This window comes from Salvelinus alpinus, chromosome 28, assembly GCF_045679555.1.
Source record: "Salvelinus alpinus chromosome 28, SLU_Salpinus.1, whole genome shotgun sequence".
Lineage (NCBI taxonomy): Eukaryota > Metazoa > Chordata > Actinopteri > Salmoniformes > Salmonidae > Salvelinus > Salvelinus alpinus.
Window position 1 is genome coordinate 17,825,051 of NC_092113.1, and position 21,751 is coordinate 17,846,801.

The 21,751-nt window shown below is 42.6% G+C and overlaps 1 protein-coding gene across 1 annotated transcript in view; it reads left to right on the top strand.

Moving 5' to 3' along the window:
* The window catches only part of cntn3a.2 (contactin 3a, tandem duplicate 2), an 82,999-nt gene that overhangs the window by 37,300 nt on the left and 23,948 nt on the right, over positions 1–21,751 (top strand). Inside the window, exons 15-16 of the mRNA XM_071371971.1 lie at positions 13,158–13,316; positions 13,998–14,147. Coding sequence (XP_071228072.1) covers positions 13,158–13,316; positions 13,998–14,147 — 309 coding nt within the window. The remainder of the gene's footprint in view (positions 1–13,157; positions 13,317–13,997; positions 14,148–21,751) is intronic.

The window sequence follows — 21,751 nt, forward strand, 5'->3', positions numbered from 1 at the left end:
CTGTCTGGCGGACGGCTCTAGCGGCTCCTGTCTGGCGGACGGCTCTGTAGGCTCATGGCAGACGGGCGGCTTTGCAGGCTCATGGCAGACGGGCGGCTTTGCAGGCTCATTGCAGAAGGATGGCTCAGACGGCGCTGGGGAGACGGATGGCTCAGATGGCGCTGGGGAGACGGATGGCTCAGATGGCGCTGGGTAGACGGATGGCTCAGACGGCGCTGGGGAGACGGATGGCTCAGATGGCGCTGGGGAGACGGATGGCTCTGGCCGGATAAGGCGCACTGTAGACCTGGTGCGTGGTGCCGGAACTGGAGGCACCGGGCTAAGGACACGCACCTTCATACTAGTGCGGGGAGCAGGGACAGGGCACACTGAACTCTCAAAGCGTACTCTATACCTGGTGCGTGGTACCGGCACTGGTGGCACCTCAGGACTAGTACGGGGAGAAGTGACAGTGTGTACAGGACTTAGGAGACGCACAGGTGGCTTAGTGCGTGGGGCCGGAACTGGAGGCACCGAACTGGATACACGCACTATAGGGAGAGTGCGTGGAGGAGGAACAGGGCTCTGGAAATGCCCTGGTAGCCTAGTGCGTAGTGTAGGCACTGTAGGTACTAGGCTGGGGCGGGGAGGTGGCACCGGAAATACCGGACCCGTACTGGCTCTCTTGAGCATTGAGCCTGCCCAACCTTACCTGGTTGAATGCTCCCGGTCGCCCGCCCAGTGCGGGGAGGTGGAATAACCCGCACCGGGCTGTGTAGGCGAACCGGGGAAACCATGCGTAAGGCAGGTGCCATGTATGCCGGCCCGAGGAGACGCACTGGAGACCAGACGCGTTGAGCCGGCCTCATGACACCTGGCTCAATGCCCAATCTAGCCCTACCAGTGCGGGGAGGTGGAATAACCCGCACCGGGCTATGCACACGTACAGGAGACACCGTGCGCTCTACTGCGTAACACGGTGTCTGCCCGTACTCCCGCTCTCCACGGTTAGCCTGGGAAGTGGGCGCAGGTCTCCTACCTGCCCTAGGCCCACTACCCCTTAGCCCCCCCCCAAGAAATTTTTGGGAGTTACTCACGGGCTTTTCGGGCTTCCGTGCAAGACGCGTCCCCTCATAACGCCGGTTCCTCTCTCTATTTTCCTCCGCTCTCCGAGCTGCCTCCAGCCGTTCCCATGGACGGTGATTTACTTTAGCCCATGGTCCTTCTCCGTTAAATATTTGCTCCCAACTCCACAAGTCCTGTATACTTGCCCGTTGCTCCAAATTACGCTGCTTGGCTCTGGATAGGTGGGTGGTTCTGTAAGGGTTGTTGTCCTCCTCCTCTTCATCCGAAGAGGAGGAGCAGGGATTGAACCAAGGTGCAGCGCGTTGAAATGACATGAATGATTTATTTTAAATAAACAAAACGAACAAACACGAAAACGAACTATACTTGAAAATGATACAAAATAACAAAACGAAAGTAGACAGACCTGAACAACGAACTTACATACAACGTGAAGAACGAAATGAACAGGAACAGACTACATGAAATGAACAAACCGTAAACAGTCCCGTATGGTGCAAACATCGACACAGACACAGGAGACAACCACCCACCACGAACACTGTGAACAGCCTACCTAAATATGACTCTCAATTAGAGGAACGCCAAAAACCTGCCTCCAATTGAGAGCCATACCAGGCAACCCTAAACCAACATAGAAACAGATAACATAGAATGCCCACCCAAACTCACGTCCTGACCAACTAACACACAAAACTAAACAGAAAACAGGTCAGGAACGTGACACTTCCCAAGCAAAGCCAGCCTCTGAATGTCAAAGAAACAAAACAATTATATCCCCATATGCATCGGAGTGATGTCTTTCCCAGGTATTTTACGGCTTGTTTCTTTTTTTTTACTTAACAGCCCTTCACTGACATGGAGGTAGGCTATTTAAAGTGGTGGGTGGAGGAATTGACCGACAAATCTATTGGTTATAGCAGCCTGTAGCCTAATTTCGTTTGTTTGTCAAACAGGTAGGTTTACCTCTTATTTCTTAAATAGGAAGAAATATTTAAGCTTAACCACAAAAGCCCTCTTGTTGTTAGTAAAGTCTAAATAAAATATAGGCGGTTGAAATGAATTATGCCTACTCGAATTTGTCTTCTTTCAGCATCATGAGCTGTCCATTTCCCATTGTGCCACTGCTTCTGCTACAAGTTTCAGCACCACTATGTAAATTACTCCAATCTGGCTTATTGTGAGGTCAATAACTCTGATAAATACATCACGGCCAAGAAACATCATGTTTTTAATAAAAATCTATTATGGTAGTAGCAAGCTATCAAAGTTGACCTCTGGCCCTCGTCTTTGCACTCTCTTTCTCAAACTGAACAGAACATAGGCTATAGGCTAGTCCATGCATTTTTGAGACTAGGCCTAATCAACAACAAAAAAATCTAAAGAAACCTTTGGCACTCCTCCTAAACTGTCACCGTAGCCCTACACAGCACAGCCATTGGTTAAGCAGCACACAAAAAAGTATTTGATCAGAAAGAGCAGAGCAGGTCGGGGCTCAGGGTTGGAATATCCATTGCGCTGTGTAATGCAGCCTAGTTTTATCAAACTAAATCAAACTTTATTTGTCACATGTGCCGAATACAACAGTTGTAGACCTTACCGTGAAATGCTTGAAATGCGTCTTACCAGACGTAGCTTCTCTGTCCTGCCGATGCATGGAAAATTCTGCCAGCTCTATATTATCCGTGCCGTGGTTCAGCCATGACTCGGTGAAACATAAGATATTACAGTTTTTAATGTCCCCTTGGTAGGATAGTCTTGATCGTATATCATCCATTTTGTTTTCCAATGATTGCTAAAGTAGTTTGAAATGTTTTGGCAAAGTTTACAGGTAACCTTTGAGATATTTTGTAGTTACATTTCACAAGTTGGAACCGGTGTTTTTCTGGATCAAACGCGCCAAATAAATGGATATTTTGGATATATATCGACGGAATTAATCGAACAAAAGGACCATTTGTGATGTTTATGGGACATATTGGAGTGCCAACAACAGAAGGTCGTCAAAGGTAAGGCATTAATTATATTTTTATTTCTGTGTTTTGTGTCGCACCTGCAGGGTTGAAATATGCTTCTCTCTCTTTGTTTACTATGGTGCTATCCTCAGATAATAGCATCGTTTGCTTTCGCCGAAAAGCCTATTTGAATTCTGACATGTTGGCTGGATTCAAAACCAGTGTAGCTTTAATTTGGTATCTTTCATGTGTGATTTAAGGAAAGTTAGATTTTTATAGTAATTCATTTGAATTTGGTGCTCTGCATTTTCTCTGGCTTTTGGTCAAGTGAGACAGTAGCGTCCCGCCTAAACTCAGATTTTTGGATATAAATATGAACTTTACCGAACAAAACATACATGTATTGTGTAACATGAAGTCCTATGAGTGTCATCTGATGAAGACCATCAAAGGTTAGTGATTAATTTTATCTCTATTTCTGCTTTTTGTTACTCCTCTCTTTGGCTGGAAAAATGGCTGTCTTTTTCTGTGGCTCTGACGATTATGTTAGGCTCTGACCTAACATAATCGTTTGGTGTGCTTTCGTCGTAAAACCTTTTTGAAATCAGACACTGTGGCTGGATTTACAACAAGTGTGGTGTAAAATACTTGTATGTTTGAGGAATTTAAATTATGGGATTTCTGTTGTTTTGAATTTGGCGCCCTGCAGTTTCACTGGCTGTTGACGAGGTGAGACGCTAGCGTCCCACATACCCTAGAGAAGTTTAAGAAAAAATCTTTGTCCAGTTCAAGGTGTGTTATTGCTGTTCTGATGTTCAGAAGTTATTTTCGGTCATAAGAGGCGGTAGCAGCAACATTATGTACAAAATACGTTTTTTTTTAAGTTAGAAACAACGCGAAGAAAACTAGCAAAATAGCACAGCTGGTTAGGAGCCCGTAAAACGGCAGCCATCCGCTCCGGCGCCATTCTACCTATTTACACCATCCCAGCAGCTATCTCAGAAATACTGTATAACTTTGCTCTGTGCTTCTCCAAGCATGCACATCGAAACCTATAAGCTGTTGATAATTTGATTGAGACCACTCTAAATAGCCTATAGATGCAAAAAAAAAAATATTTCACCTTTATTTAGCCAGGTAGGCAAGTTGAGAACAAGTTCTCATTTACAACTGCGACCTGGCCAATAATAAAGCAAAGCAGTTCGACACATACAACAACACAGAGTTACACATAGAATAAACAAAACATACAGTCAATATTACAGTTGAAGAAAATCTATATAGGCAATAAATAGGCCATGGTGGCAAAGTAATTACAATATACCAATTAGACACTAGAGTGGTTGATGTGCAGAAGATAAATGTGCAAGTAGAAATACAGGGGTGCAAAGGAGCAAGATAAATAAATAAATACAGTATGGGGATGAGGTAGTTGGATGGGCTATTTACAGATGGGCTATGTACAGGTGCAGTGATCTGTGAGCTGCTCAGACAGCTGGTGCTTAAAGCTAGTGAGGGAGGTAAGAGTCTCCAGCTTCAGTGATTTTTGCAATTCATTCCAGTCATTGGCAGCAGAGAACTGGAAGGAAAGGCGGCCAAAGGAGGAATTGGCTTTGGGGGTGACTACATTTACATTTACATTTAAGTCATTTAGCAGACGCTCTTATCCAGAGCGACTTACAAGTTGGACTAGAGAGGTCTACCTGCTGAAGCGTGTGCTACGGGTGGGTGCTGCTATGGTGACCAGTGAGCTGAGATAAGGCGGGGCCTTACCTATCAGAGACTTGTAGATGACCTGAAGCCAGTGGGTTTAGCGACGAGTATGAAGCGAGGGCCAGCCAATGAGAGCGTACAGGTCGCAGTGGTGGGTGGTATATGGGGCTTTGGTGACAAAACGGATGACACTATGATAGACTGCATCCAATTTGTTGAGTAGAGTGTTGGGGGCTGTTTTGTAAATGACATCACCGAAGTCGAGGATCGGTAGGATGGTCAGTTTTACGAGGGTATGTTGGCAGCATGAGTGCAGGAAGCTTTTTTGCGAAATAGGAAGCCGATTCTAGATTTAATTTTGGATTGGAGATGCTTAATGTGAGTCTGGAAGGAGAGTTTACAGTCTAGCCAGACACCTAGGTATTTGTAGTTGTCCACATATTCTAAGTCAGAACCGTCCAGAGTAGTGATATTGGGCGGGCGGGCAGGTGTGGGCAGCGATCGGTTGAAGAGCATGCATTTGGTTTTACTTGCATTTAAGAGCAGTTGGAGGCCACGGAAGGAGTGTTGTATGGCATTGAAGCTCGTCTGGAGGTTAGTTAAAGAAGGGCCAGAAGTATACAGAATGGTGTCGTCTGTGTGTGTGATATTGCGCGCCCAGCTGAGAATCAGAGATGAGGGCACACATCGATATACAGTATAGCCTAATAAGCAACTAATTCTAAAACACTGAGAAATATTGAAATTTCATCAATTACAAATTACATGACACTCCCCTTGACTAGATGTAAAAAAAATAAAAAAAAATACTAAACCCTCCCCTTCACTGAAATTAAAAAACCATGACCCTCCCCCATTTTCTTTCAGATAACCATTCTGTACATTTTTATCCATCTGTAAGTTGCATCAACTCACTCTGTGTGCAATAATAGTGTTTAACATGATTTTTAAATCACATCTCATCTCTGTACCCCACACATACAGTCTAGTCTCTATTTCCCGAAACGACTCTTCAGATATGTTCATATCTTATCGAGTACAGTCTTGTATTTATGTATCATTATTACCTCATCAGTTCTCATTACTGAACGTCACAAACCCTTGGATATCTGCACAAACCCTAGCCTCCATAATGTTTAATTGTTTATTTACTAACTAACTAACCAAATCACAGAATTACATAAACAAACAATAAACAATAAACAATCACCCTGGGTCCCCCGGGTGGCGCAGTGGTCTAGGGCACTGCATCGCAGTGCTAGCTGCGCCACCAGAGTCTCTGGGTTCGCGCCCAGGCTGGGCTGGGTTCGCGCCCAGGCTCTGTCGCAGCCGGCCGCAACCGGGAGATCCGTGGGGCGACGCACAATTGGCATAGCGTCGTCCGGGTTAGGGAGGGTTTGGCCGGTAGGGATATCCTTGTCTCAGTATGTAAAAATGTAATAAAATGTATGCACTCAACTGTAAGTCGCTCTGGATAAGAGCGTCTGCTAAATGACGTAAATGTAATGTAAATGTAATATAGTTATTGGTTACTAACACAATGCATTGATAAGTCCCTAGTGGGCTAAACCAGTATGACGGCTTGGTAGACAATGGAAAGGGGTGAGGACAGATAAAAAGCGGGAAAGATAAAATGGACCCACTACACACAGTTGATAATTATATTCAATTAAATGTATATATTTACGCCCGTATGCCATTGTTGTCTTCTCTGTTGGAATCACAGGCCCGTCTGCTGGAGAGTCAGTTCATCAGAGAGTCTCTGGTTAACTTCCCCAGAAGTCACAATGTCTTTCATAGTTGTCGCTTTCTCAGCGACTCTGGATAGTGTCTGTTGTAATGCATACGTCTAGCGTACAGATGGTCGTTGCATGGAATAGATGCTTCCGCGGTTATTGGTTATCTCGCGCTAGACTTACATAATTTCCAGCTGCAGACTAGTGATTCTACGTCTAGGATTTGTTCTTATTCTGTAGTAATCGATAGTCTCAGAGTTGATCCATTTCCAGCCGTGTAGCCAATGCTCCACGCTGTCTGGTCTCCTGGGCCTATTGTTATCTTTTCAAAAGTATTCTTATACTTATTCATTAGGGGTGAAACAGTTCACAAAACTCACTGTTGGGTATGATACGATACAGTGGCATCACGGTTTGGTACGGTTTCGATACATCGACAAAATAAATGCCTGAGAAATATGTCATTTGTATTTAGATTTTCCGTTTATTATCATAGTAAACATGGGTAGCTTGAATTCCCAGGAGCATATGGAAACAAAGGGACAACAAAAAACAGCAGCGCCTAGTCATTTAAAACAGAACTTCAACAAGAGTGCATAGTCCAGCAGCATATATCAAAATTTTGTCAAATAGCAGTGTCTAGGACCACTTGAGACAGGTTATTTGAAAAAAATCTAAAATCAAAACATTTTTATCCGATTTTCAAGTTTTTCTTTAAGAAGATTAGTCTATCCAAATTATCTGCAGTGAGCACAGATCGGCTTGCTGTGACAATGTCAGCCGCTGTGGAGAATATCCTCTCGCTAGGGACAGAGGTCCCAGGCACAGCCAGGTAGCGCCTTTCTAACATGGCAACATGAGGGTATATTAACTGTTTGGTCTTCCACCATGTACAGTTGAAGTCGGAAGTTTACATACACCTTAGCCAAATACATTTAAACTCAGTTTTTCGGTTTTGGAGCAGTGGCTTCTTCCTTGCTGAGCGGCCTTTCAGGTTATGCCGATATAGGACTCGTTTTACTGTGGATATAGATACTTTTGTACCTGTTTCCTCCAGCATCTTCACAAGGTCCTTTGCTGTTGTTCTGGGATCGACTTGCACTTTTTGCATCAAAGTACGTTCATCTCTAGGAGACAACGCATCTCCTTCCTGAGCGGTATGACGGCTGTGAGGTCCCATGGTGTTTATATTTCCGTACTTTTGTTTGTACAGATGAACGTGGTACCTTCAGGCATATGGAAATTGCTCCCAAGGATGAACCAGACTTGTGGAGGTCTACAATATATTTGCTGAGGTCTTGGCTGATTACTTTTGATTTTCCCATGATGTCAAGCAAAGAGATACTGAGTTTGAAGGTAGGCCTTGAAATGCATCCACAGGTACACCTCCAATTGACTCAAATGATGTCAATTATCCTATCAGAAACTTCTAAAGCCATGACATAATTTTCGGGAATTTTCCAAGCTGTTTAAATTCACAGTCAATTTAGTGTATGTAAACTTCTGACCCACTGGAATTATAATACAGTGAATTATAAGTGAAATAATCTGTCTGTAAACAATTGTTGGAAAAATTACTTGTGTCATGCACACAGTAAATGTCCTAACTGACGTGCCAAAACTATATTTTGTAAATCAGAAATTTGTTGAATGGTTGAAAAACGAGTTTTAATGATTCCAACCGAAGTTTATGTAAACTTCCGACTTCAACTGTAAGTGGATCAGCATCCAGGGGAATACATTCTACTTCCCTGTATAAGGTCACCTCCTCCTCTATGACCTTGACCTTTGACTTAGTTCCCTGCTCCTGGGTCGTGAACAACTCCAGAAAAAGCTCAGCCATGGCAGATTTCTTTTCTGGAGGAGAATCCCTGTCGTCTGTCGTCTCTGGAGAGGGGTTGGCTCCTGTGGTATCTATAGCTTGACCCTGCAGAATTAAATTAGATGAAAATGACTATCTCTGAAGTGGCTTTAAAAATATGATTTGTTGTTAGAAGTATATATCAGACACTTATTACAATTATTACTTTATAATTAATTGTTAAATAAATCACAAATTAATTAAATAATAAATGTCACATGAACAAAATAAATACAATACCTGTTGTATATTGGTCACAATCTCTGCTGTGAGTTCATTGTAGACTCTCAGACGAGCAGCAGCATCCAAGTGCAGCAGGGACTTGAACCGGGGGTCCAAAGCGGTGCTCTTGTGTAAGAAATCTTGGACACCAGGGTCAGCATATCTAGGCTCCAGGTTAACTCTGATAGCAGTCTTGACATCCCTTACTGTGGGTTCATCTTCATCAGATGCCACCATTGATTTCAGGATCATTGTTTTCATAGGCAGGACCATCGAAACTGATGGAATGCTCTCAGTGCATGTCAGTGTTGTGACTGTTTTGAGAGGTTTGCACACTTTGGATAACTTCCTCTGCTAGTCTTATGTCATTTCAGACAAAGTCACAATATCTTTGACATTCTTCCTCACAGCTTGATCAGTCAGTGTAGAATACACTGCAACTTTCTGCTCAAGGTATCTCTCAACCATGTCATGGCTTGAATTCCCTCTAGTAGGGACATCTTGGATTAGTTTGTGGTTTGGCAGCTCCAGCATCTCCTGTTTAGTCTTGAAAAAATGTGCAGCAGTTGTGCTTTTATGAAAGAAGGATACCACCTTCCTGATCTTTGCTAGGAGGCAAGAGATTGGATTCACTGACATTTCTTTTTGAGATGCTAGATTAATTACGTGAGCAAAGCATCTTATCTGTGGCCCCAATCCAGCTAGTGCAACTGCATTTACAATATTTCTAGCGCTGTCAGTGGTTACAGGAATCGTAACATTATCCCTCTCCAACTTCCACACTGCAACTACTTCCCTTAGCTCTTCCCCCAAGTTTACACTGGTGTGACTACTCTCAAGGGGATGTGTTTGAAGGACATGGCTTTTAATCTCCCACTCTGCCATATTGAGATGAGCCGTTACAGTAAGGTAGCGCTCTGTAGCTCTAGACGTCCAACTGTCTGTTAGAGCAACAGACCGCGTTTCTGACAACTCGCTCTCAAGTTGTAATTTAGTTTTTTTTGTATGAGGCAGGTATTAATGTCTGGGAGAGATGTGTACGGATAGGAATAGTGAAGCGCAGCTCGACCACTTTAAACATGAACACCGCATTCTCTACCCCAGAGAAGGGTCTCATATCTAAATGAATTTTGCTATCGCTGCGTTGATTTCTTTAGCCCTACCGGAGTCAGCCGCACTTTGGGGTGATGTCGGGGCAAATGAGTAGTCATGGTACTCGTATTGCCACTCGAATAGTCTATCGGCAATGAACAGAGCCTACATGTTGAAGAAGTTTTATCCACCACTCGTTGGCAATCCCCGTTATAGTTTACAGGGAAACCGAAATGTTCCCAGATGGCAGACCTGAATGATACTGGGGCGTCTTCTAGTTCTGGCTTGCCATGTTGCTCCTTTGCATATAGCTAACTGCTAATTCCTTCATCAGCTAATTGCTGCTACGACGGTCTCTCAGCTCTGTTCTCGCTGGAGTGAAATAACTAATGAGCGGAGCTGCATACGAGACAAAACAACTTTCTTTTTTTTAAGACAACTTTATTACTAAACTCAGGAAAAAAAGAAACGTCCCTTTTTCAGGACCCTGTCTTTCAAAGATAATTTGTAAAAATCTAAATAACTTCACAGATCTTCATTGTAAAGGGTTTAAACACTGTTTCCCATGCTTGTTCAATGAACCATAAACAATTAATGAACATGCACCTGTGGAACGGGACACTAACAGCTTACAGACGGTAGGCAATTAAGGTCACAGTTATGAAAACTTAGGACACTAAAGAGGCCTTTCTACTGACTGAAAAACACCAAAAGAAAGATGCCCAAGGTCCCTGCTCATCTGCGTGAACGTGCCTTAGGCATGCTGCAAGGAGGCATGAGGACTGCAGATGTGGCCAGGGCAATAAATTGCAATGTCCGTGCTGTGAGACGCCTAAGACAGCGCTACAGGGAGACAGGACGGGCAGCTGATCGTCCTCACAGTGGCAGTCCATGTGTAACAACACCTGCACAGGATCAGTACATCCGAACATCACACCTGCGGGACAGGTACAGGATGGCAACCACAACTGCCTGAGTTACACCAGGAACGCACAATCCCTCCATCAGTGCTCAGACTGTTCGCAATAGGCTGAGAGAGGCTGGACTGAGGGCTTGTAGGCCGGTTGTAAGACAGGTCCTCACCAGACATCACCGGCAACAACGTCGCCTATGGGCACATACCCACCGTCGCTGGACCAGACAGGACTGGCAAAAAGTGCTCTTCACTGATGAGTCGCGGTTTTGTCCCACCAGGGGTGATGGTCGGATTCACATTTATCGTCAAAGGAATGAGCGTTACACCGAGGCCTGTACTCTGGAGCGGGATCGATTTGGAGATGGAGGGTCCGTCGTGGTCTGGGGGGGTGTGTCACAGCATCATCGGACTGAGCTTGTTGTCATTGCAGGCAATCTCAACGCTGTGCGTTACAGGGAAGACATCCTCGTCCCTCATGTGGTACTCTTCCTGCAGGCTCATCCTGACATGACCCTCCAGCATGACAATGCCACCAGCCATACTGCTCGTTCTGTGTGTGATTTCCTGCAAGACAGGAATGTCAGTGTTCTGCCATGGCCAGCGAAGAGCCCAGATCTCAATCCCATTGAGCACGTCTGGGACCTGTTGGATCGGAGAGTGAAGGCTAGGGCCATTTCCCCCAGAAATGTCTGGGAACTTGCAGGTGCCTTGGTGGAAGAGTGGAGTAACATCTCACAGCAAGAACTGGCAAATCTGGTGCAGTCCATGAGGAGATGCACTGCAGTACTTAATGCAGCTGATGGCCACACCAGATACTGACTGTTACTTTTGATTTTGACCCCCCCCCCCTTTGTTCAGGGACACATTATTCAATTTCCGTTAGTCACATGTCTGTGAAACTTGTTCAGTTTATGTCTCAGTTGTTGAATCTTGTTATGTTCATGCAAATATTTACACATCTTAAGTTTGCTGAAAATAAACACAGTTTATAGTGATAGGACATTTCTTTTTTTGCTGGATTTATATAGATATTTTTCCCGCATTAATTTATACGCCATAGATTTATGCAATAATATTTATTTTTACAATGAAATATATATATACATTGGGGAGAACAAGTATTTGATACACTGCCAATTTTGCAGGTTTTCCTACTTACAAAACATGTAGAGGTCTGTAATTTGTATCATAGGTACACTCCAACTGTGAGAGACGGAATCTAAAACAAAAATCCAGAAAAACACATTGTATGATTTTTAAGTAATTCATTTGCATTTTATTGCCCCACTGTATATAAAAATTACAGACCTCTACATGCTTTGTAAGTAGGAAAACCTGCAAAATCGGCAGTGTATCAAATACTTGTTCTCCCCACTGTATATATATATATATATATATATATATCTTCCTAGCTGGAATAAATTATTAATGTATTGTTAGGTTCGCAGTACGTACCGAACCGTGCATCCTGGACCCTGTACCGAACGGTTCAATACGAATACACGTACCGTTTCACCCCTATTATTCATTCATCTTATGCAACATTCAGAAGTAAACCTGACAGTTGGGAAATGTCCACTTTAAGAGATACAGTTATGTGTGTTTCCTGTCCTTCATGAGATCACCAAATGAAACACACTCAACATGACTGTCCCTTAAGTGTCCACGGACCATTCCCAACATTCTCAAAAATAGAAATATTGTTTAATTCTCCCATTTTGGGGATTATGAGTTTCGGCAAGAGAAGCTCTGTTCTCCATAGACTCTCTCCCTCAATACTGCATGGCAGTTTCTACCAGGTATTTTTGACCGTTGTAAAACCTGATTTGGGAGAGAGAATGAGAGAGGGGGAGCCACGATCTACACCCAAAAAGCGCCACGTCGTGACAGATTCAACTACAAATACCAGGGAGGTCGTCCAATGCCTCGCAATGAAGTGTACCGATTGGTAGATGGGTAAAAATATATATCCCTTTGAGCATGATGAAGTTATTAATTACACTTTGGATGATGTGTCAATACACCCAGTCACTACAAAGATACAGGCATCTTTCCTAACTCAGTTGCCGGAGAGGAAGGAAACTGCTCAGGGATTTCACCATGAGGTCAATGGTGACTTTAAAACAGTTACAGAGTTTAATGGCTATGATAGGAGGAAACTAAGGATGGATCAACAACATTGTAGTTACTCCACATACTAACCTAATTGACATAGTGAAAAGAAGGAAGCCTGTACAGAATAGAAATATTCCAAAACATGCATCCTGTTTGCAACAAGGCACTAAAGTAATATTGGGGAGTTTTTCAGGATAAAAATTCATAAAATAAGTCAAGGGGTATGAATACTTTCAGAAGGCACTGTATGTCATTTAGCAGACAGTTTTATCCAAAGTGACCGACACTCTTGCGCGCATATAGTAGCACTGTATAGGGAATAGGGAGTCATTTGAGATTGGCTCAGTGTGGATGGCAGCTGAATTAAGGAGCTGTTGCAGCAGCAGATAATAAAGAGGGGTGTGTGTGTATGTGTGTACGTGCCTGGATGTGCGTGTACAGTAGGGGGGACTCTAACTCTGCTTATTTTGCGATTGAGTCAGGCCCCCCTGGCCCTCCAGACACAGTGGCAGTGGAGGAGGTAACGGACAGCACAGCCCAGCTCTCATGGAGCCGCGGCAGGGATAACGGCAGCCCCATCACCAGCTACCTCATCCAGACCAGGACCCCCTTCACTGTGGGCTGGCAGAGGGTGGACACAGGTAGGCCTGCACATTGATCTAACCTCTTTGTTTATCTGTGAAGATTTAATTGATAGGTCATACATTTCATCAGGTATGGAAATTAAGCTAGCCCGCTAGTCCGTGGCTAGTTCTTTTCAGACTGGGATAGCAGAAAATGTGCCCAACTAGCCTCCCGGCTAGTGAAATTCTGTCTTTTCAAATATGGCTTGGCACAGATTTTGGACCCGGGCTAGTAAAATTTGCAGTCTTCTTGGCCGGCTGGCCAGTGCCCAATATCCATATGTTCCATCCCTGCATTTGGGCTCCCGAGTGATGCAGCGGTCTAAGGCACTGTATCTCAGTGCTAGAAGCATCACTACAGACCCTGGTAGATTCCAGGATGTATCACAACCAGCCGTGATTGGGAGTCCCATAGGGCGGCGCACAATTGGCCCAGCTTCGTACAGGTTTGGCCGGGGTAGGCTGTCATTATAAATAAGAATTTGTTCTTAACTGACTTGCCTGGTTAAATAAAGGTTAAATAAAATAAAAAATGTGATAATGAACATGTGAAAGAATATTTAATGTTGAACCACAACAACAGATCATGTAGATGCCCTATCCTTATTTATTTTACCATAAGGGACTATTCGATTGAAATTATGGTTTATCTACGTTGATGGGATGCCTGATCTTAGCCTTATTTCCCTCTGTCCCTAGTTCCTGAGGTAATTGATGGCAACACACTGACAGCCACAGTGGTGGATCTCAATGCCTGGGTGGAGTACGAGTTTCGAGTTGTGGCAAAGAACAGTGTGGGAGTGGGCGAGCCCAGTCCCACCTCCCTCCAGACACGGACAGAGGATGCAGGTGAGTTGTTCACACAAATTCCACTCCATAAAACGCTTCATAAAAATGCTTCATAAAACGCTTCATAAACTTTTCATGACAAGTAGCTGGGTCATTCCACGAATAGAGTGCCTTTTGCATCCCTTTTGATTTTAAGTAGAAATTGTGCACCATATTGAATTTTAAAATCCTGTTATATTAAATGGAAGTGCCCTTTAAAAGGTTGAGTAAGTTCGATTTTTGTCCTCACATTGTACCCACATTTCTATTATATGTAAATAGTTTATGATAAGTAAATGCCATAATGTAGATATTTTGTTAGATACTGCTCGCTATTAGATTTTTTCATTTCAGCTGTCATGCTAGCTATTTCGGTCCAAACCACTGAGCTATATATGAACTAGAGGCAGCGTTCAAGACGGACGACCATTGTTTTCAATGTAATCTACTCATGTTTGCATGCACTGTTTCGTGGTTGTCCAGATTCGGTTTTAGAGAGCTGATTACGCCTGCGCATGAGCACTTAATGCGCACTGGAGCAGCGCGAGAAGTGACAACATCATCAGGTCATCCAGAAATTTGACAGAGTGAATTCATATAAAATGTTAATATCTTCAGCTGTGAGTGATGGAAAAAATCAGCCTGTAAGACAATTTACTTTAATAATTTAATGGATGTTTTTGTAAAGTGTATTATTTGCAATTTTCTCATTTGACTTCTCTATGGGAGCTGCGGCAGGTAGCCTAGTGGTTAGAGCGTTGGGCCAGTGACTGGAAGGTAGCTGGATCAAATCCTGAGGGGACAAGGTAAAAATCTGTTGTTCTGCTCCTGAGCAAGGTAGTTAACCCATTGTTCCCCGGGCGCCGTGGATGTCGATTAAGGCCAGCCCCCCCCCCCCCCCCCCGCACCTTTCTGATTCAGAGGGGTTGGGTTAAATGCGGAAGAAACATTTCAGTTGAATACATTCAGTTGGACAACTGACTAGGTACCCCCCTTTCCCCCATCTATGAGAATGTTAATTTTGGGCTTGACTTCAGAAAAACTGCAATACCGAAAGTGTCCTCTGGGTACAGTGAAAAGCGTGCTTCTAGACTGGAACCCTGGGGCCTTGGTACCAAGTAATGTAAAGAGAGGGAACAGTCAGATGCGTCATAATATCCCGGAAGTAAAGCCGCACTGGAAGACAGATTTGAAATGGAATTACATTGAAAACAATGGAGCAGGGTGGAAAAAATCCCATTAAGTATTTTTGGAAGGTCTGTGGTCACAATTCTACTAAGAAATGAAATACAGTGCATTCGGGAGGTATTCAGACTCCTTGACTTTTTCCACATTTTTTTTCTCATCAATCTACACACAATACCCCATAATGACACAGAAAAAACTGAACTATCATATTTACATAAGTATTCAGTCCCTTTACTCGATTACAGCCTTGAGTCTTCTTGGGTATGAAGCTACAAGCTTGGCACACTTGTATTTGGAGAGTTTCTCCCATTCTTCTCTGCAGATCTTCTCAAGCTTGGTCAAGTTGGATGGGTGAGCATTGCTGCACAGCTATTTTTAAGACTCTCCAGAGATGTTCGATCAGGTTCAAGTCCGGGCTCTGGCTGGGCCACTCAAGGACATTCAGAGACTTGTCACAAAGCCACTCCTGCATTGTCTTGGCTGTGTGCTTCGGTTCGTTGACCTGTTGGAAGGTGACCCTCCCCAGCCTGAGCACTCTGGAGCAGGTTTTCATCAAGGATCTCTTCGTACTTTGCTCCGTTCATCTTTCCCTCGATCCAGACTAGTCTGCCAGTTCCAGCCGCTGAAAAACATCCCCATAGCATGATTCTGCCACCACCCTGCTTCACCATAGATATGGTGCCAGGTTTCCTCCAGACATGACGCTTGGCATTCAGACCAAAGATTTCTTGGTTTCTTGGTTTCATCAGACCAGAGAATCTTGTTTTTCATGGTCTGAGAGTCCTTTAGGTGCCTTTTGGCAAACACCAAGTCATTTGCCTTTTACTGAGGAGTGGCTTCCGTCTGGCCACTCTACCATAAAAGCCTGATTGGTGGAGTGCTGCAGAGATATTTGTCCTTCTGGAAAATTCTTCCATCTGTCATAGTGACCACCTCCCTGACCAAGGCCCTTCTCCCCCGATTGCTCAGTTTGGCTGGGCGGCCAGCTCTAGGAAGAGTCTTGGTGGTTCCAAACGTCTTCCATTTAAGAATGATGGAGGCCACTGTGTTCTTGGGGACCGTCAATGACGCAGACATTTTTTGGTACCCTTCCCCAGATCTGTGCCACGACACAATCCTGTCTCGGAGCTGTACGGACAATTCCTTCGGCCTCATGGCTTGTTTTTTGCTCTGACATGCACTGTCAACTGTGGGATCTTATATAGACAGGTGTGTGCCTTTCCAAATCATGTCCAATCAATTTAATTTACTACAGGTGGACTCCATTGAAGTTGTAGAAACATCTCAAGGATGATCAATGGAAAAAGGATGCACCTGAGCTCAATTTCGAGTCTCATAGCAAAGTGTCTGAATACTTTGTCATTATAGGGTATTGTGTGTAGACTGATGAGGGAAAAATGTATTTAATACATTTTAGAATAAGGCTGTAAAATGTGTAAAAGTCAAGGGGTCTGAATACTTTACGAATGCACTGTATTTGCAGCGGATGCTATTGGCAAGCTATTTCATTGTTTTTTTTATGGGTCCATTATTATCCCATTTCAATTTTATAAGATGCTTTGGGCAGAGCAATTTAATGAATTTAATTTGTCAAATTCAATATAACTAAAATATCACAAAGATATCGTAATAAACCCCCAGTAACAACTTATTTTCGTCAGGGAATAGGAAACAAGAACCTCAACCTACAGTCAATTGTTTTTGCCATATTTAAAAGCAAGCACCAACACACTTGATAAAAACTGAAACACACATGTGAAAGCTTAATTACATAAACGATGGAATATGTCCATGATAAAAACAAGAGAATGAAATATAATTGGATACATTAGAAAAAAGATTAGTTGAGAAGCAGCCAACACTCGTGTGTGGATTGCTATTCCTAAAATCAATATGGACATCACCTGGTGCTGAATGTTGACTAGGCTAATTTAATAACAAGAGGGCTTTGTTGGAGCCCTATTTAAGAAATAAGAGACAGGCTTACCTGTTTGATAGATGCAGTAATGTTATTCATATATTTGTTGGTAGGCCTAGCTATTTCCTCAAATACTGTCACCAGGCCTACCTCTATGTCTGTGGAGGGCTTGGTGTATGGCTGAAAAAAGGGCTTGAATTGAGGGGGTAAAGGGCAAAAAGCATACCCCTTGTTAGCTTGAGGGAGGAAATAAAATGGATCCAGATTATATAAAGCAATCAATAACGATGATAAACTCGATGATTAACACAATGCTTTGTGCTAAAAATGAGCTGTAAAATACACAAGAAAGACACGGCTCTGATGCACACGGAGATAAAGTATATTTGGTTAGTCTATGACATTCAGAGGTTGAGCTACGGCCTTCTGCAGGTCAAGGACACCAACAATATTGACTTTGTTTGGGAAGTATTTAGTAATCTAATACAATCACAATGTGACTGTTGCTATCAATTGAGATATGCATGTTATGTAAAAGAGAATATGTTTTTAAGCCCAGGCAGCTTTTAGGGACGCACTTGTACCTTCTGCTTTTGGGTTAAGCCACGGACGAGTAGCCAGCTTCAAATTCTTCATTGGACTCAGGCCTCATGTTTGGGGTGGATTCATGACGACGTCTCATATTTAATTATTTGCTTACAGCGACAGTTTTGTTGCAAACAAGACACTGGTTTGGCATCGTAGAAGTATGGTAAGATGAATATCACTTAATAGGGTATCAATAGAGACATTGACATTTTTATGTTATTGTCATTTAATTAATTAGCCCACTAACCAGATGTGTTCAATGTGTAGTGTAGGCCTATGAATTGGGCTGTGAGTCTTTGCTAGCCTTTGCTGTTCTGGCCCGCTGACTAGCTACAAGCTCAGGAAGAAATTGGCTGGAGACCAAACCTAGTTGCCAAACCCTGTTGCATTTCGTAAATTCAATCACCCCCTTCACGATCTTCATCATCATTCAGATCGTTCAAAAATGTGTGGATACAGTGCTAAACTTGAAGAACTCATGGTTCTCTGTGGTTCTCTCTGTGAAGTGACATTATGTTGTTGCTCGCTAGTGCGGTCTGCAGAAGAAACAATATACTGTACAATGTAACAACAATTGCTCACAAACGGCACAGGTGTGAGATTTGTTTCACTATAGAAGCACTGGTCCTCTTAAATTGTAATTCCAGGTTGCACAAAAATATTTTGGGGCATATGACTGTCAGGTTTTGGCCAGGACTGTCCAGGTTTTGGTCACTAGATGTCCCCATTGCACCTTTTTTGTACCTTTTTGTTTTTTCCTTGCTCTAATTATTGTTTGCACCTGTGTGTCGTTCCCTTGTTAGTATTTAAACCCTGTGTGTTCCTCAGTTCTTTGCTCAGTGTTTGTATGTTAGCACCCAGCCCCAGCCTTGTTGTGAACATATATTTCTCTTATTGGATTTTCCAGAGGTTCTCTGGTTTAGTGCTTGTGTATTTTTGAGTAGTCTTTTGAGGTTTGTTTTTCCCTGCTGTTTTTACCACTTTGTGGAGTTTCTTTGTATTTTGGAGGATATCCATTTTGTGCCTCTTGGCTTTATTTTTGTACGTGGTGGATTTATATTCTTTGCCTGAAGATCTTGTCCTTTTATTAAACCACCATCTCTAGTACTGCTGAGTCTGCCTCATCTTCTGGGTTCTGCCGACTATTAGTGACTGTTTCTCTCACCGGGTCCTGACAATGACGGTCTGCTCTGCCATTGCTCTTCTTCACAAAAAGGCTGTATACAGTCATGCTATAAGACGAAAATAGGAAAATAATGGAACCGTGATAAAACTATGAAATAGCTCCCCAAAACCATCTGATGTATATATGTAATTTATTACTAGAATTTTGATCACAGACCTTCCCAAAAATACATTGAATTGAGTTTTAATATGCTCGACCCTGCTCCATTGTTTTCAATGTAATTCCGTTTAAAATCTGGCTCCCAGTGTGGCTTTACTTCCGGGTTATTATGATGCATCTGACTCAGTGCTTGATTTAGGCCGGAACTGTCCGGAGTGCCGTCACGGCACCTCCAATTTTGGGGGAACGTCGTATGGGCTCCTCTATAAAAGAAAGTGCCTTATCACCAGCCTGGATTCACACACACACAGCGTAAAAAAAAAGGTTGATCAAAGCGGAATTAAGGCGAGATCTGCAATGAATAACAATGGAGAGTGGGCATTCATATCCTGATTCCACTGTTCAAGTTTATTTGCCGCTAGTCTGTGAATCCGGTGTATACGTGCCAGTAGTCTGTTCGAGTTTGAGAATTCGCAGATTGAGAATGCGCCAGACTGAATGTGCAGGATGTGCTGTTCCAAATTGCCAAATGAGGGTTCTTACGGTCATGAAAATCCTGGAAAAGTCATGGAATTTTAACATGTTTTCATTTTTTAAATATATGCTCAATCACTTAAAAATGTACATATCAGCCATGATCAGAATGAGGCCTACCCTTCAGTGCGTCTCTCTGTGTGTGCTGTGCTTCATCTGCATGTGTGCCAGTGCGAATGGGCTGTTGCTCGAGGAGAGAGAGACATTTCAGCAGCAGGTAGCCTAGAAAATAATTAGATTAACTATATAGCCAATTCAAAACATAGCTTGTAGTACGGCTAGTTATCTCGCTAGTTAACTTTTTAGCTATAAGCATTAACGTTGTAGACTCGTTGTCGTCTTTCCACCGGCACTGTTGAGAAATACTGTACGATTCAAAAGTTGGACACACCTACTCATTCCCAGTGGCGGAAGAAGTACCCAATTGTCATACTTGAGTAAAAGTAAAGATATCTTAATAGAAAATGACTCAAGTAAAAGGGAAAGTCCCCCATTAAAATACTACTTGAGTAAAGTCTAAAAGTATTTGGTTTTAAATATACTTAAGTATCAAAAGTAAATGTAATGTTAATATATGTTAAGTATCAAAAGTAAAAGTATAAATAATTTCAAATTCCTTATATTAAGCAAGTAATTAACATTTTTGGATAGCCAGGGGCACACTCCAACACTCAGACATAATTTACAAACTAAGAATTTGTGCTTCGTGAGTCCATGAATCCACCAGATCAGAGGCAATAGGGATTACCAGTGATGTTCTCTTTATTAGTGCATGAATTGGACCGTTTTCCTGCATTAAAAATGTAAAGACTACTTTTGTGTGTCAGGAAAAATGTATAGAGTAAAAAGTACATTATTTTCTTTAGAAATGTAGTGAAGTAAAAGTTGCAAAAAAATTAATAATAAAGTAAAGTACAGATACCCCCAAAAACGACTTAGTTTTCTTTACTGAAGTACTTTACACCACTGCTGATTCCAGGGTCTTTCTTTATTTTTACTATTTTTTACATTGTAGAATAATAGTGAAGACATCAAAACTATAAAATAACACATATGGAATCATGTAGTAAACAAAAAAGTGAAACAAATCAAAATATATTTTATTTTTGAGATTCTTCAAAGTAGCCACCCTTTGCCTTGATGACAGCTTTTCACACTCTTGGCATTCTCTCAACCAGCTTCATAAGGTAGTTACCTGGAAGGTGTGCCTTGTTAAAAGTAAAATAGTGGAATTTATTTCCTTCTTAATGTGTTTGAGCCAATCAGTTGTGTTGTGACAAGGTTGGGGTGGTATACAGAAGATAGCCCTATTTGGTAAAAGACCAAGTCCATATTATGGCAAGAACAGCTCAAATAAGCAAAGAGAAACGACAGAGTATCATTACTTTAAGACGTGAAGGTCAGTCAATCCGGAAGATTAAGAACTTTGAAAGTTTCTTCAAGTGCAGTCGCAAAAACCATCAAGGACTATGATGAAAATGGCTCTTATGAGGACCGCCACAGGAAAGGAAGACCCAGAGAGTTACGTCTGCTGCAGAGGATAAGTACATTAGAGTTACCAGCCTCAAAAATTGCAGCCCAAATCAATGCTTCACAGAGTTCAAGTAACAGACACATCTCAACATCAACTGTTCAGAGGAGACTGCGTGAATCAGGCCTTCATATACAGTGGGGCAAAAAAGTATTTAGTCAGCCACCAATTGTGCAAGTTCTCCCACTTAAAAAGATGAGAGAGGCCTGTAATTCTCATCATAGGTACACTTCAACTATGACAGACAAAATGAGGGGGAAAAATGCAGAAAATCACATTGTAGGATTTTTAATGAATTTATTTGCAAATTATGGTGGAAAATAAGTATTTGGTCAATAACAAAAGTTTATCTCAATACTTTGTTATATACCCTTTGTTGGCAATGACAGAGGTCAAATGTTTTCTGTATGTCTTCACAAGGTTTTCACACACTGTTGCTGGTATTTTGGCCCATTCCTCCATGCAGATCTCCTCTAGAGCAGTGATGTTTTGGGGCTGTTGCTGGGCAACACGGACTTTCAACTCCCTCCAAAGATTTTCTATGGGGTTGAGATCTGGAGACTGGCTAGGCCACTCCAGGA